The sequence below is a fragment of the Athene cunicularia genome, assembly GCF_003259725.1.
Source record: "Athene cunicularia isolate RWA chromosome 9 unlocalized genomic scaffold, athCun1 chr9_part1, whole genome shotgun sequence".
Classification (NCBI taxonomy): Eukaryota; Metazoa; Chordata; class Aves; order Strigiformes; family Strigidae; genus Athene; species Athene cunicularia.
Window position 1 is genome coordinate 7,573,262 of NW_020799110.1, and position 18,180 is coordinate 7,591,441.

Here is an 18,180-nt window from a genome sequence, read left to right on the forward strand (position 1 = left end):
TACTACATCTTTTCTATATCTTCTTTCTTTTGTATGGTTTGTACACTCATTGCCATAGCTGTAGTCGATTTCTGTATATATGTACTTAAAAAATAGATGCCTCATTCAAGTCAATGTCATAGGGCAATATTTGGCCATAATAGATACATTATTCATCTATAATAAGCAATAAAATTACTAAGAATTCAAATTACTTTTTGATATTTCTATTAGGATATCCTGACTAAATTAAAGTAAGGATTATTGATGCTGGCAGGTTGTTCAATACAGTGTAAGTAAACACTGTGATTTAGATTATTAGCCTTCTTACCTGAACTTCATGACATTGAACTGAAAATTTGACAATGGCAGACTTTCCCCATGATATTCTCTTTCCAACTGAGCTGGAAGTATGGAAGTACAACTTTCATCAGGGTATTTCAGTCTTATCCAGACATTTAGACAGAATGAAAAATAATAAGTTGAGAAATGTTATCCTGTTTCACAAAGGTTACCCTGGGGCTTGATTTGGGGTTAGGACAAAATCTCTGAGTTTTGTACCTGAAGAATTTCTGTGATTCCCAGTGGTAACCCTGGGTAGACTTCTTTCTATGTTTAGGAGCAAAATAGGATAGCTATTGATATTTTTCATTTATCTTCCTTTGCTTGTCATAACTTAATCATAATATTGATAATTTTGTGATTTAGATTCTGTCATTTTTTTAATGGAATAATCAGTATAAATTTATATGTTTCTTTCCTCCAGCCATTTCTTGCTTTCCACTCTTGCAAAGTATACTTGTGCTGAATATTTCTGTATATTTACTGACGCTCATATTTTGATCCTAGTACTAATAACCATAGATAACACTGCAGTGGCATGTACAAAGCTAAGGTAAGAACAGAGGTTTTGTTACTTTTAGGCACTGTGCGTAGATATGAAAAAAATCAAAACAAACAATGATCTCAGGCATATTATCCTCTCGGTGAGACAGTCAAACTCAGCAGAGATATAAGATGATTCTATAAATGCTGATATATAGTAAGAAAACCTCCAATTCTTACCCTCATCAGCATTCAGCAAAGCAAGTGTAGTTGCCTGCTAGGGATAGGAGAAGTTGCTTTATCTCCCTATTCTAAACAAAGGGTGCTTCAGCCATAAATAAACATAGATCAAAGCAAAGACCTGGGGCTGTTTCCCCACAGTGAAAGCAGCTTGTCTGATAAGGTCAAGGAAGTACTCGCTGACACCTGTTCTGATAGTGATTAACCGAATCTCTACATGGCTTCTGACAGAGAACAAAATTAATTTTTGTAAATGAATGTTTGTAAGGAAGGTAATCGGGCAAATGCATCCATGCTGTGTGGTGTGTCTCCTCTTTGTCTCCTTGCTGAACATCTTTGCCTCTTGTGCATCAGCTAATCCTTAAAACTCTTAGACTCTAAAAGTCTATTGTCATGCTTTTCCCTCTGTGAAAATACCTACCAAAGCACTGACACCAGCAATACCATGGATAAAAAGACAGCATTGTATCTTCCTGGTGTTTATAAATATTGAGCTCAAACCTTATGTTCCCCTAGACGGAGTAAACCTTTCTCCCTGTTCCTTGTATATTTTATTATGTTTCTTATATTTGCTGATCATCACAGCCCCTGACAACCTGTCAGCCTAATGTATCTGTCAAGTGTCTGCATGCATTCCTTAGGTATTCACACAGAGAGCTTGGCTCTTTTTGATGAAAGGCACAGCACTTCAGTGGCATTGGAACAGTGGATAAGAATATTGTAAAGAAATGCAATAATCAAGAAGACTTCATGGAGTGTCAGGCACGGGACACTCAGGGCAGTAAGATGTCCTCTCTTACTGAAAGTGATTTCTTCAGGTCCATGTCTAATCTTCATATCTGATGGATGCTGTTGATCCTAGACAGATCCAGTAGTAAGTGTGTAGGGTTTCCTAGAATACCCTGTGATGCTCCCACCAATAGTTCCAAATCTAAAAGAGTCACTAAAAACAAGAGGTTTTGTCTTCAGTCTTCAAAAATAAAGTCCAAAGAAAGGCACACAAGGGCTCAGGCTGTCATTTCTGCTCCACTTAGGTGGTTTTTATTCTTAATAGAGCATTGCTTAAGGATCAGTTGTGTCCTGACTGACAATTCTTTTAGCAATTTTATAAAAGAATCAAAGTCAACTTGTCTAAAATCTTTCATTTAAGCGTTTCTTTCCTCTTAGCTTGCCAAGTTTAACCTGTCCATTAAGACTGTATGCATCTGTCACCACTATTCATGGAATTGTTGCACATGCCATTCTGCTATGTCTAGTAGATGTAATTGAGTGAATTGAATAATAGGTAGATGAAAATTAAGCATTTCGAAAACAATCTGTTTTCAAGCAAGACCTCCAGTAGTTTTTATTGCTCATTTGTGCAAGTTAAGCTTCTTCCTTTTGCTTCTTTTTATCATGGATACCAAGGTGTGTGACATTAACACTTCCGTGGGCTAAAAAATTGCAACAAATCAGTAAGTTATCATGCACTGATAGATTGTACACCCTGAATTTCCCATAATGAAATGAAAGAACAATCAAAAGATGCTTTTAGCACCACACAGAAAAGTCATGTGCATCATTGCTAATCTTGTGCCACTCAGGTGTTTGTTGTTCACCAGAACAAATGTTTTCCTTTCAGATTGAGATTTGTTATATACATTCTTATGTACAGAGTCTACTGGCATTATTTCTGTTTTCCTGATAAACTGCAGCAGATTCTCAGGTGTCAGAATTCACATGCCCTAAGACTCTAGTATCTAGAGATACATTTAGTAGGAAAATTAAAGTCCTTATTAAATCTCCATGTGTAAACAAGTTGCTCATTGGATTTACAAAGGACAAGCATAAAAGATGCAAATATCCAGCTAATCTTGAACAGTAACATGGGTAAACACATAGTGCAATGTTATCTGAAAAAAAAATAGCCAAGAATTTCTACAGAAGACAGTAATTCTGTCTCTTTATGGATTTTGGTTTTTTGGTCATTTGTGGCTTCAAGTCGAAGACATTTATGTATACTTTTTTGTAATGTTTGAGACAGTTTTGACTGGCCTGAACCAAAAACATGGATTTTTTTTTTTTTCTGCATTTTATTAGGAGGAGCAGAGAGTGATTTGATATGGTGCTGATGATCCTTAGTGTGGGAAATATAGCAACAATTCATGTTGCACTGGCAGTAGAAAATAATGTTCTGTCTCTGTATTACCTGCCATGTGCAATTTGTAAATACAATACTGGAATGATGCTGGGGAGGAAGGAAGGAATTGTGTACTGGTTTTAGGATTACGTACCTTGGATTTTGCCATTCAGTCAGAACAAAAGAATTTTCACCTTACTGCACAGCAGTGATTTTCCATCTGACTTTTCACCCTAATATCTTGTATCTTTCCAAATTTGCATCTTTTTCTTCTATAATTGTTCTACATCTTATAAATGGAGTTACGATGAGTGGTGTTACTTGTTTCACGTCTAATCCTTCACTGTTGTTTCTTGGTTCTGCAGTTCTTGTTCAGCTCCCTTCTCTCTGATGCAGTCTTCTTCGACTGTAATTTTTATACCTAAAATATTTTCCCATTTCTTTGACCTTCTTCCTTCAAACTCTGTAGTATTTGTGCAGTCTGATTGTAGTCTGTGCAAGTATAAGTTAGAGGTGATGAACTCAAATATTCAGGACAGAAGAAGGAACACACAGTTCAGTAAGACTTGCTTCACTGTAACTCACTTCATGAACTACTAATGCCAAAAAAAAAGAGAGGAAATATTTCAAGGATGGTTTTATGTTCTTTCCAAGAATGTGGGAAGGCAAATTGAAGTTTCATGAGATAGGTGAACAGTGATAACTGTGCACTATTAAAAGATCTCAGATGTTGTACAGTGCTTGGTAAATATTTAGTTAGTGGTTAGTTGGAAGATGATTCTTCTCCCAGTCTTTCGTAGCAGACTCTGAATGAAAGGATTAGGTTCTTGATTTACATGCTCCTCTAAGTAGATGTCATGCGTCGGGCAACTAGGATTTATAAAAGTGAGGGCAATCATGAGTCGGTATCCAGAGTTTTTACAGCATACTCAAAAGTGGGTTTTATAAAACTGAATAGACTGAGTGATCTCTGCAGGTCCCCCCTGATTAGAAAATAATTTGTAAGGATATAACTGCAATTCTTAACAACTAGATTATTTTTTCTAATTCTAAAGCGAGAGACAAGCCAGTTAGTTAATGGCATGACAAACAATGATGTGAATTTAACTAGGTTGGTGCAAACTAAGAAATATTTCTAATCAAACCCCAAAACACTAGATTCTAATAGCTATCTACATAGCTACCACTATTTTTTTAAAAATGCAATAGCATGTTTAGCACACTAATTTCAGTTTAAAATCATAATTTGAGCCAAATTCATGCATCCATGTCACTAGCAGAATCTGGAGTAACAACCTTGGTATAAGGTGGACTGAAAATATTTTATTCACTACATTCCTTTTAAACATTTTACCCAACTGTTACGTGGGGGTATGGCACTGGTGGGAGAAAAAAGGAACTTACTTCTCTCTCGAGCAGCTACCAGAAGCCAGACATAATTAGGATCACTTCCTATTCACTCAGATGGTGCAGATACTCAAAATGGAATTTGAGGGACTGGGAAGAAGGTAGTCATGAATCTTTTCATTCACTATATCAATATAAAATACTATTGAAATTAAGCTGCAACTTTGAATAACACAGGAAGCTTTTCCCAGCCACCAGTGCAGCTCCCCAGCACAGGCATAGTTAGGAAAGTGTAGGAACTGTTTAATTCGTGAGGGACCTGTAGGAACACTATTCTAGCAGCAGGATCGTTCTCTGTGCACTGGGCAACTTTGAGAAGAGTTCTGACCTAGTCCTCCCAGCCCCTCTGGGGGTGATTGAATGGCACTGTGGTTACTCATTCTGTAGGCCAGGTAGATAGAATTTCATCTGCTGGGATATTGACTCTTCAACGTTCATCCATGTGTGGAGCAGCACATTTAGCCTAGCATACCTCAGGAGCAATTACTAGTTTGATAATGTTCTTACAAATTTCTGCTATGGTTATTATTTTTCTCATGACTGATAATCATCCTGAATTATGCCCTTACTTAATACTGAGAAGATGCAATAAAGTGAGTGCAACTCATGCTCAAAACACCTGATCCATCCGAGTGGCAATTCAAATGGTTTCTCCTTTGGAATCACCAGTACATGTAATGACCATGAAGTAATGACTGTATTTGTTGTCCTGTAAATTTTTACTATTTAAAGAGCATTTGCTGCATAAATACTACGGAATTAGCCATCTGCAGGATGTAATTACGGTTGACTTTAAAGCTTATTTAAACAGGGAACATGAAAATCTTTTCATTACACCTGCAAAAGCAGAAAACCACTGTAATTAGGGATTATGTTATGGCTGGAAACCAGCTTTCTCACTTCCCTGATGTGAATGGTAAACCTGGGTGTATATACCTTAATTTATTTTTCCTGTATGTACTTCTCATTAATTTCCTTCCATCCTTTTAAACTAGATTGATTTGTATGCTTACAGAGTTCTGTCTGTAGTATGCATCAGACCCGTTATAGTTTTGATACTGTAAATATTACGTATATTGTAATTTAACACAGCACTGGTGGTCCTGAAGACAAGACTTGATCCAGGGAATACAATTCCTTATGATTTCCATGAATGTGCATGGTCTTGACCTTGCAAAGAACCTGGTGGGTTTTTTTAATAAATAACATTTATTTGTATATGTGACCATATAGATGGTTTAGCCCATTTCACAGCAGTTGTCTGCTAACTGTAAAAACCCTTCCACAGAGGCTGTTCAGGGAGCTCCGTGCAGAGCTATCATGCCAACATCTAGCAAGTCTTCTGACTGGGATACAGTTTCCATTCAGTTTCCCTTGCTGGCAGATCTTGGTCACATCTGTGCTTATGGGACTAAACAGGCCAAGAATATTTAGTTACAGAGGAAAAATAGCCTACGATCTCAGAAAATTATACAAAGTATTTGATTTTGAATTTATTGAATATGACAGAAAATTAATATTTTATACGTTATTTCATTTTTCTTATAAACAATAGGATCGATAATATCTTTTAGATCCAAGAAATAGATGGTTCCACATTTTTGGTCATGACAGATAAGAACCATTCATGTGTTTGAAATATTATCCAAGAACATTTCTCAAATATAGCACAAAAATAAGTGGAATTAATTGGAAAAATAGTTAGTATGTAAGACTCTCCCCACTAACCTATTACCTAGGCAATAGGGCTTAGAAATTTGGTGGTGAGATCATTAACAGGAAAATTACCTTAACTGGGGATTTTAAAAAGTGATAATTTTGTGTGTGTGCTCGCCATTGAAGGTAATAAAATTATAACTTTAGGCATTTCTGTAAAGAACATATTATGACATCATTAATTTTTTATCCATAGTTACCTCTTGTGATAATGACCTTTCTAATTTTGGCTGTGATGATAATGGTCTCATATCTCATGGTATGGAGTTACTTAAGATGATAAAGCTCATCAGGATCAGAACTGGAGATCAAGGTCAAGGCAGTTTACTGCATCAAACACTGGACACTGCTGGCTGCTTTGTTTAGAAATGGTATTCCTCCTTAGCAATCGGATGTTTTACATGATTTCTAAATAAAAATTCCTCTGAAGCCTTCAGAACATCAGCTGTGAGCCATTTGGAAATAATTTTATTAATTTACTTCCCTCAAGTCCTTCAAACTAGTAGCACATCTGCTTTGAATTTGAGTATTTCAGACTGAGACATCCTTAAGAGAAAAATAGTTTCCTCCAAATTATTCAGCATAAGCATATGTTTCTTTCATTTGAAAAATAAGTGTAGCATGAATCAATCAAAGAACGACACCCCTACATTTGTTACCAACAGCTATATTATTTGAAATATAACGGTGTACTTCATTCCAGTTGCTGCCAGGAAATAACATTTTAAAATACAGTTATATTTATTTTGTTTAATGCATCATCACTCTAAAGTATAGATGTAAGTCCTTGTTATAAGAAATTTTTAAAAAAGTATTGAAGGATTTTCAAGGAATTTTTACATTTCTGTGGAGTATGTATCAGTCTCATCAGCTGCATATAGGGCTTGAAAGCTCTATGGCAAAGAGTCTGATAGTGTGTTTTGTGGCTTCTTCAGGAATTTCTAGATAAAGTCGCTTAATTAATTTCTATAAAACCCTAGAGAAAATCATGCCTAATTACTTAGAGGACTGCTCTTTAGCAGTGATAAATAATCGCTTGCAACTTCTGAAGAACAAATGCATCTAATTTTTATTTTCCTTTCCACTTCTGTCCTGTGAAGTCATTCTGTACTGTTGAAGATGTAGAACTGATTCCTCCTACTTACTGATCTTATTTACTCCAAAGTAAGAAAGAAAGAAGTTTCCTAAACTCACCAGTTTTTCAACAGGGGAAAAACTCTGAATGCAAGGTAATGCTGATGTTCAGCCTTTGCAAACAGGTATTTTATTGAAGCCTGATTTTACTCAAACTCAGTCTTTAAAGTAGTCAGACTTCTTAGCTCCATTATTCTTATGTGAGGCTGTTCCAGAACATCAGTCCTTTTACGATTAGCAACTTGCATCAAGCTTCCAGCTTCCATTTGTTTGTGATTATTTTATATTATACTGGAAGCTGTTTTCTATCATAAACCACAAAAAAATATAAAAAATTACAGGAAGAAATGAAGTAATTACTGTTTATTAAGTGGAAGTGGAGAAGTTTAACTACAGATTGTTGTAGATACAGTATTCCCTTTGAAATCTTTTCCAGGCTGTCACAGAGCACTGTCCTATTATCAGAAAATCAAGATTAATATTCAGTTAGCTTTATTTTGTGTCAGTCTTTTCTGTTGACAGTAATTGTTCAACTATCAAAACAATCATTTACATTTTTCAGAACAGAAGTGGAAGTGAATGTTTTCTGTGCATGTTGAGTTTTGGGCAGCTTGATTTCTTTAATAGATTGTTCACTTTCTTCTTAGGATTCTTAATGCTCCTACATGCAAATTGGAATCTAGTAGATGAATCTGTAATGATGACCACAGTAGGTTTAAAGCTGGGAAGGTCTGTAGGTGAGGTTAGGATGGGTGTTTATGGAGTCAAGTCTGATAGGGCCCCCTGTTTAGGTGAAGATGGTTGGGGGTGATGGGGGCTAGCTGCTCCCTTACGATGGGGAGCCAAGCATATGCCATGGCCAGCTGGGCAGTGGCCACTCCAGCCAGGCCTGTGGTGCCCAAGCGATGCAAGTGGGAGAGGCCTGGGAGTGGTGGGTAAGACTGGTCAGGGTCAGTGAGATGTATTAGTGCACTCAAGGCCTTGACAAAGATCTAAGGGTGGCAAGGTGTATCAACCTGAAATTTATTCTAGAGTTAGGATCAGGCTTTAGTGATAATTCAGTAAGAGATTAGTGTTTTACGACAATGCCTTCATTAGCTTTTAAAAGTACTGTAATCAAAGCTAACTGTAGGGAAATAAAAGATAATGTATCTTGTAACCAGCTATCATTCCAGTTTGGCATCTCCTTTTTCCTTTGTTTATTTGGCAGGCAATCAAGCCAAACCAAGCCTCAAGACACTTCACAGAGCTGCCAAGAGCAGGATTTACTTTTTTAACAAGCCCTATTCTAAATTGGCCTCTCAGAAATGAATTCAAACCTGGAATAATTATCTCCTTGTAGTCCCATGTCCCAATGGGATTTTGTTAAATGCAGACTTACCATAACCTCCCTTTGCCATAATTGACTCAATTAGAGGTGTCCTAACTCCTGCCTCTTATGCAAGATAAATTTCTATCTGGCAGGGACAGAATGTATGTGGTTTACCACTGTCACATGACAATGCCTTTGAAATGCCTTTCACTTAGTTACACTTTATTTAGATCTGATATCTAGATTACCTGTAGCTTATCAACTACTGATAACATTAAAATAGATATCTTTCCAGCAGACACTCACCTTTGAGTGACTTAAATTTATCAGTTTCTTTAATATATACCAGTAGAACAATGTGCAGTTCTGTAAATGAGAGCACTAAGTGAAGGCAGTTGATGGCTCTTAAAAAAGGATAGGTTGTGTGGCAAGCAAAAATTAGGAAAACATATTACCAAAAAAGGATCCTTAAATGTGACAACGTTGAGTTTTTGGGGACTAAGGACAGTGAGGGAATAGCTGACCTTGACAGCTAAGTTGCCCTGAGGTTGTCTGCCAGGGCCAGCGACTTCCACCATTTGATCCAGCAAGAAATGAGCAGTGTAGAAGAACATTTTTCTCAGGATCAGCTATGTATGGCAGTTCAGCAGTGCATAAATTTTGTCCTGACAAAAGTTAGCCTTACATGGCTAGCAGCTATAATTTTATAATTATAAACCTTCTGCCACAATAGTTACGTGAAATAAAATAGGTAAGATAAAATAACTGTATCTGGGTGTCAGAAAAGCTTAAAAAATAAAACAAGAGGAAAGGAGAAGCATCCTTGGAGATCAAGACAATAAGGAACCCAGAGGAAGAAGAGAAGCTTTCTGTACCTTCACCATAAAATTTTCTGAGGTACAAACTAGTATAAATTAGCTCATGCAGTTTCCAGGGAAGAAGAATTTGTAACGTTTTTATGTCCTACAATAAATAAACACCCTATGGAACTGGCAGTCCTAACATATAAATATTATTAGAATGCATTTGTTTATTTATTTGCCAAGTTAATAATATTTTATAAACATGGATGAAAATAAACTCCTAGATGTAAGAAAAGTGTATTCAAAATTGAGTATTATCAAGAGAAAGGGAAATGCAGAAACCCCCTCTTCTGGTCTGTTTTTTTTTTTTTTCTTGGAGAGTACAAGAAAAAAATAATTCAGTGGTTTATAAAATTGAGTTTGTGCGGATGCTAAAGCATCTCTAGTCACAGCACATTGTGTTATAACTGGAACAGACAGAGGCTGCCCATAGCATTTATCTGTAAGCCATTCTAATGGGATTCCACAGAGAGAACCTGCACTCATTTCATGTGGGACTGTATACTTGCCATCATGTCCTAATGACTTAATAATTACTTTTCAAAATCTCAAATGTAAGCTCTTAGATAGGAGGCTATTTGTAAGTACCTGAATAATTCAGCTTGTGTTGTACATTACCTACACACAAACTTTTCTTGCAAGCTAAAAAATCCTTTTTCATGACAAGAAATAAGGTAGTAATCTAGTTTAATCTTGTACTGTCCAGTTGTTCTATTACAAACACCAAAAGAGTCTGAAGCTGTGTTAAAGTCAATATATATATATTTTAGTGTGATCTGTCATTCAAGAGTTTGTCAAATTCATTTTGGTCTGGTGGGGGTGATATTACATCCATATCTGTGATAATGTAAACCAGCATTTAATGGCATCATTTCAGCCAATAATGCTTATGTTCCTAGGCCTGCAAAGGGCTCATAAAAGTGATAGAAGAGGTTCTTTTAGAATTCATTTTTATACTTTCTTTGCTTTAGTTTGCTAAGGCTGACCCTTTTGTTTGAAGCCATTTTCTCTCTCAGTGGTACTGCCTGAAGTTATTAATTAGGTTTCCCACTTCAGTGTTACACTTTTCAGGTCACTGTGATGTGTCATTGAAACAAGCCCATTAAGATGAATGATGTGTGTAGCGATTTCATTAGTGTCATCAATAATGTATCACACTTTTCTGTTTAGGAGTCTCTTTTTGTTTTGTGTGGGTCAGGCTGACTGTGTGAATTATATTTATATGATCAAAATAGTTAAAGATGAAGGTTTATACTTAAGCAATTAGGCCAGAGGCTGGAATTGTTGTTTTAGAGGCGTAGGCTACAAAACCAATTTCTATTAAGGAATGTTTAAGTAATTGAATTTCACAGTGTAAATTAAAGTCTCTTGGTATCATTATGCATGTTGTGGTCAAATAGTGATATCGTGGGCCAATGAAATGGCTGAGTTTTAATTTTCAGTCCATGCGTAATCTTTAATGAAAACACTTTTCTGATTTGTAAAGGCTTGGAAGTAATAAACTGGACTGACCATTTTTTTTTTTCATTTGATGAAGCTTGGACAGAGATAAGTAAAATTGTATAAATTGACTCTCATGAACATGCATAAAGAGAGAAATCATTTTATGCAACAAAGGGGTGGCATGGCTTGCCAAGCAAAGATAAGTAATTGGAAAATACAAGATCCTGGTGAGAATTTCTAGCAGAAAAACTGAAAAAACAGGTGCCGTATAATGTTATTTACTATTATTTGCATACATAAAACTAAAAAATCGATTCTGTCATACTATGCAATCAGCTATGCTGAAGTCATATTACTATTGGAAAAGTTAAGATATTCTCTTAAATTATGACAACAGACTGTTTGTGTCTCATTCATCAAACAACTAAGCACTTCTCAGTAGATGCTTGTTTCTACAGTGGGAATTAACAGTCTTTTGCAGTGGATCACCTGACTGTGGATTTACTGTGGAACCACCTGTGATTCCAAAATCACAGCAGTAGAGTTAAACTCTATTAACATCAAGGTAAACCATCTTTTTAGACTGTGTGCCTTGTTTAGAGCATGTTTGAAGATAGGATAGGAGATCTGTTCCTATTCACCACATTTTCTGAGCAGTCCCCAAAAAGCCTTCAGGTCATCCTCTCTTTAGAGTATGATTTCTAGCAGTCTGTTAGCATTGCTGTGCTGATTGTTATTGTCTTAGAACATTTTTATTAGTTGATGTTAGCCCCAATAAAGGAATAGCAATATCCTGATAGAGATCAAGACGCCAGTGTTGGAGGCATTTGGAGCAGAATTCTAGCTGTCAAACTCCCAGCCACCAGCAACCAGACAGGACATGCCTCCTGAGAGTAGAAAGTAATGTGATTATCTCTAGCATTGCCCCTGCTGTTCCAAGGGCTTTGAGGGGTTGTGAACAGGATTCTGTCTCCCTGTGAACTATGGGAACTGTAGAGGAGAGTTCTTCAGAAGCCTGGTTCTACTCGCACTGATCTCAGCAGGAGTCCCTGAATTGATTTCAGTGGGAGCAAAATCAATCCCTGCTTTGAAAACTACAGTATTTCCCATAGCACAGCCTATCGTTAAAAACTAACCAACCAAGAATTTATCTGGTTCTCAACATACACAGTTTTCATTTACTATATCAGAGAGACACTTTAGGGACAGTCCATAATAAAGTTTTAGTCACCTTTGAGAGTAAGCTGCATCACAGTCTCAGGGAACGGTAGCGTCAGCTCAGAACTGAGGAAGCGGGCAGTTGTCCTCTGGCTGCCACAGTGCAGGCTGAAGAAGTTACTGCCACAGCTGCTTGTTACTGTCCTCTTGATGGAGGTTTCTGTCCTCACTGAGCTGTTCCTGCAAGTGCTTCTAACCTGTTTCAGTCTAAATAATCTAGGTCAGTGATGACCTACTGTTTAAACTATGTAAGCTACCCTTCTACTGCAGTGTTGGATTCAAACCATTTCCCTCCTCTGTTCAAAACTACTATGTATTGCATTGCAGAACACTTGCAATGGCTGGATGTATTGCTGTCGGGATGAAAAGCTTACCATTCCTATTGCACATTGCTGGGTTTGGGTGTATACCCAATACAGGAAGATAAAAATTTAAAGACTGAACAACTGTGTTGTGGGGATAGCAGTTATTTCGCATCTTTGAAAAAACACTGCCCCTCATTCAAAGCATTTCTTCAAACTGGAAGACGTGGCAGAAGATTGTGGATGTTCAGTGGTGTCATTTATTGGGCTATTTCGTTCCCATTCTCCCTTGTAGACTGGCAATCAAATGATTCATATAATAACAAGATAGACGTTTGTGGTCATCTGTCATGTAGGTACTGGGCAGCTTTATTACTAATTTCGATTTGCCATTGGGCCTGTTCTGTCATGCAGTTAGGTTACTAATGGAGTATCTAAGGTGTCCTGCTTTCTTGCTGGTTTCATTCTGTGTAACAACTTCTCCCCTGCCCTGAACACCTTCCTTTTATTTAAGGATAAGGTACTATACCAAATCACGTACAGCTTTCCTGTTTCAAATTTCACTCACTTTTGTTTACAATCAAAGGAGCTCCTGGGTGGAGATTTCTGGTATTAACATGCTCTTCTAATTAGGATAATGGTTTTAGATAACATTTATAGCCTGCTTCAAAGAGTCTCATTGAAATCACTGACTAGATTTGAATTCTGAGCCTTCAACACCTCATACAGATAACATTTCCAAGAGATTAGACATTACCTTTGCATGTGGTTTTAAACAAGCCATTAAAAAGTCTTGCAGATACTATAGGAAAACACAGATTTTGTTTCATAAGGGTTTAGGTTCCATTTATTTCCTTCCTCAAGTATGTGACATTAAAGATGGGTTGTTCTTGTTCTGATGCCACAAAGGATTATTGATGGAATAAAGGCTTTGCTGAAAGCAATGAGAGTTTTACCATTGACTTCAATGCAGCTGGAATTTCACCTCTGAAGTGTGAAATAAATAACATGAGCAGATAAGAGGAAAAAAAAAAATCTGTGCCTAGAGTCCTCATTAATAATCAAATTCTTTTTTACAGGGGAATAAATGGAATCCATCTGAGACACAAAATAGTTTGTGAGGGGTGTAATTGGTCTAGGCTCATGATTTTGAATAAAATCTTGAACGGTCAAAGAGGAATGTGAGATTTCTTTGGAGGATTTAGTGAATGTTTCGATGTATGTACACCTAGATCAATGAACAGATGCAGTTTGCAAAGGCATAATAAATACGCAGTTGTCTTTCAGTTTGCCATGGGTCAGCTTTACTGTGCATAATATGTGTGAATCATCTGTAAAAAGTGTGGCTGATACTTGCAGGGTTTCTTGATGATTTCTGATGAATTGTTTTGAGTAAAAAGTTTACCATTCTCCATTGTTCTCTTTTAGAAATATTCTTTACAGACTAGATGAAAGGACAAGACAGTTTTCAGTACTGCTAGAGGCACTGGAGCACTGCAAACTACATCAGTCAAATGAGACCATTCAAGCAGCCTTGTCAGAGGTGCTGAACAGCATCAATTCAGCTCAGGTTTACTTCAAAGCAGGACTAGATGTGTTTGAGACTACCTTAGCTGGAAAGAAATGAGAGGATTTCTCTGCATTCTAAGACGTTTGTTTACAACTTGCTACACAAAAGTTCGACTTGGACCAGAATTTCTCTGAGGATGAAACCTTTCTCAAGTTTTCTTTCAGTTGGCGCTTAAAGGTACCGCAGTGCGTGTTTTTATGAATATAAAACAGTCTTTTGCACTGTTCACAGTATATCTCAAATGTCTGTTTCTGAATGTATAAAATGTAATGAGAGGGAATAACACTTAAGATAGGATTTTTGGAAGGACATCTGCTGTATTTTTATATGTAAAATATATTTTTATGACTAAGAGCTCAATCTTGCAAAGTACTGAGCATGTCCTGCAATATGCTGAAGATCTGGTTCTGAGACACCCCAGATGTATACCCAGGTGAGCTTTCCATGCCTACTCTGTTCAGAAAAATGTGACTTCAGTATACTCTTGTGTTTCTTCTTCAACAAACTCAACTTCTTCCTTACTCTTTTTAGAGTAAATAGTTGAAGGATGTGGCATTCCTTGGGTATCCAGCACTGGAGTTTATCAGGGAATGCACAAAACACCCTTACCAGTGCAATCCAACATCTTTTCTCCTGTGGAACAATAAATACCTCAATTCTGAGAATACAGATGAACTTTATTTACCCCATTTCTGTATGAAAAATAATTATTTTCTCTAGTAATTCTTGGAGATAAAATTTTTGTGATGATTTCAAATGATTTGAAAGGTTTTAATCAGTAGTTACACTTGGAATCTTTATGTTAAAGAACTTCCTAGTCTTATAAGGCTACGGGACTTATAAGCTTATACATTACCAAAACAGCCCACTTCAAGGACTCCCCAAATGTCCAGAGAGCAGTAAATGAAAACAAGACCTCAAAGTTCTGGGAATATTTTTGGAATTCCACCACTTGGCCACACCACCCACTATTCCAGGCCAGATTGTTCTTTCAGTAGTGCCTGTCATGTAGGACCTGGATTGTTGTCAAAAAGGCACAGGGGAAAATATAAATTAATTCCCTAGAACCAGGAATTCACCTCTGAAGGCAGAAGCTGATGAAGCATATTGCAGGCATAAAACTTGAGTTTTGCGTTGGTGGAAGCCCTGTACAAAGGCTGTAATCACACCTTTACCTTGCTGGCCTGAAGTAATCTGTGAATGAAAGGATGAGGAGGTTCAGTGTCCTAACCTTTAAGGGGATAACATACACACTTGAGAATTGCAGGTCTTAATAATATAAACAGTTGAGATTGTTAAGCCCTATTGGGTTTAGGCTTACAATCTCAGATGATTCTGAAGTTAGATCTTAAAAATTTAATTTTATATAGATACTTAGAATTGAAATATAATGTATCTGATGAAATGTTAAATGTATTGTTACCCAGTTTGCCATGGAAACATTACAGAAACATTTCAGGTTGCAATAAAAATGGAGAAAGTATCTGTATTAATGTAAAAAAATGCCCTTGGATAATTTCAATGTGCCAAATTTAGTGAAAGACTTTTCAAAGTATGTGTTCACATAGCAAGAAATGAGAATTGTTTGCAGATCTGAGTTTCTGTTTCCAAAAGTCCTTGGCAAACGGGCCTCTATTAGCAGTGACCCTGGACTAGGTACATACAGCTATGCTGCTGCTACATTTCTTTGCAAGTTATTATCATAACATGGGCAAAAGCATCCTGGGTCTGACCAGAGGCAGGGCTATGCAGTTGTACAACAACAGCAGAAGTGGGAATATGTTCAACATCAGTCAGCGTGGACTGCATGAACTTAGACATTAATATCTTCTATCTTTACTTGGCAGCTGATAAGCAAGAGTATGTGGTTATTCTTTTGATAATGCTGGTACCAATTCTGTTTACTGCAGAAAGAATTTGCCTTCTGAAGAGGAACATTTTTTCTCATACTATAATATTTATTCATCCCCTTCTTTCCATATTTTATTATTGTAATACTTAAATGGTTGGAATAGCCACTTTTGAATTGTATGTTTCTTTTGTGATAGCATCTGGGGATGTACTATGCACACTACATTTGAATTGTATTTTCTCATGGGGACCACTCTTCTAATGTTTGTTTAGTAACATGTTTTCTTTAGAATGCAGACTCACTGTGGAGCCAACGTCTATGGTATTAAATGATATAGGGTCAGGTGCCATTAAGAGACTGAAAAAAGAGATCAACACTTCCTTTAACTCTGCCAGGTGAATTTAATAACTCCTTCCTCAGTCTTAGTACGTATTTACCACCAAAACCACCTCCAATGTGACAAAAATGTGCGTGTGCAAAATCGGTGAAATCTGTGGAGAAGAGTATGCCTCGTTTGATTTCTCAACCATGTAATTCCTCACTAAAACATTTATTTCTCGCTAATGTCCTTCTGTAACCACTTCTAAGATAGCAGACTTCAAAGTACTCCACCACAAAAAGCGCTGCTACTATAAATGCCTGTCTATTCTAAAGACAATCATATATTCTTGTTGGTGAGATGAATCAGATGAGCTATTTAAGGACTTAAATGCATTGATTTCAATATCATCTCGCACTTCTAGATCTCTAGGCTTTTATTTCAAATGTTCAGCTCTTACGTATAAGTGAGTGCTCAGTGATAATACTTGTACTATTATAGCTTTGGAAAAGGCACTTTTGAACCATATCCTTCCATTGATTTTTAAATCCTACCTATTGACTTCAAAGAATTTATAGCAAGTTAAGGTCCTAAATACCTGGTGTGTTTCTAACATAGAGTTTTGCCCAACCAGCTATGGAACATCAGCTAAAGGAAGGGGTTAGTAAATCATAGTAGCTTACCCAGATTGAATTCATTCCTATATTGTGTTGAAATAAACGGAGCGCCCTTCAAGGCAGAAGTGTGTTTGCAAATTGCCTGAATGATACTAAAAATTTGTTACCTTTTCAGAAACTTCAGCTGCCAGAGACAGTATAACAAATGCATTGGTTGCTAAGTAATCTGGAGTCATGCTCACAGTTACCAGAAAATCCCTGCAGCTTGCAATATTTGTATGTTGAGACAGTTGATAATAAAAAGCTAATAAGATTTTATTAGTGCGTATTTTAAAGAGTCCATAAAGAAGCTAAAGTGCAATCAACTCAGATGAATAATAAGTACATGGGAGCTGGATTTTGAGTGCTAACCTTAAAACAGGCAGTGAATTGCTTTTCTCCTCCGAGAAAAACAGTATCTGTGTTAATACGCAAACACACAGATACCTTGTACCTTCAAAACACTGTCCAAACACTAATTTACTTGCAGTGATACAATACATCTACATAAACATGGATGTAAATAATAACTGCATGAGAAAATTAGCAAAGACTTTGCACTGCTTCACTTGCCTTTTAGGAAAGTATTTCAGTCTAGAGGAGTAAGAGAAGTCACTTCAGCTGACCTCAGTTCTTGCAGCAGGATGTGAGGAAAGGTTAAATCTCTCAGGTATCACAGAATGGACCTCTGGAGGTCATTGGGTCCAACCTCCCTGCTCACGCAGGTCACCTAGAGCCAGTGGCCCAGGAGGAACTATGTTCAGATTACTTCTGTCTGCCAAGGGTGGAGATTCCACAACCTCTCTGGGAGACCTATGCCAGTGTTTAGTCACTCTCACTGAGAAATGTTTCTTTCTTCCATTGATAAAGTTTCTCCAAATCTCTCCCTGTATTTCTTAGTTGTTAAATTATTTTAATTGATTTAATTGCAAACATTCAAAAGATAACCATCATTTCATTCAGTGAAAACTCTTGGCCAAGGTCTCTAGGATTTCACAGTTAAAATGTTGGAAAGTTTGTATAAGGAGATTTGTCCACGTTATGGGGTTTATTTTTAAGTTGTAGACACTAATGTCTTTGATGGTGTTTTATATAATCCCTGATTCCCAGTCACAGGATTTCTATATACCTTAAGGAGAGTGATTAAGAGCAAAAGATGCATTAGAAAATGGAGGAAAAATACCCATCAGCATATGCATAGCTATGTGCTATGAATGTATCTTTT

The 18,180-nt window shown here is 36.8% G+C and overlaps 1 protein-coding gene across 1 annotated transcript in view; it reads left to right on the top strand.

Moving 5' to 3' along the window:
* NAALADL2 (N-acetylated alpha-linked acidic dipeptidase like 2) overlaps positions 1–14,967 on the top strand; it is a 429,638-nt gene extending 414,671 nt beyond the window's left edge. Inside the window, exon 14 of the mRNA XM_026854960.1 lies at positions 13,987–14,967. Within this exon, the coding sequence (XP_026710761.1) occupies positions 13,987–14,185 (199 nt within the window). The 3' untranslated portion in view covers positions 14,186–14,967. The remainder of the gene's footprint in view (positions 1–13,986) is intronic.
* The last annotated feature ends 3,213 nt before the right edge of the window (positions 14,968–18,180 follow it).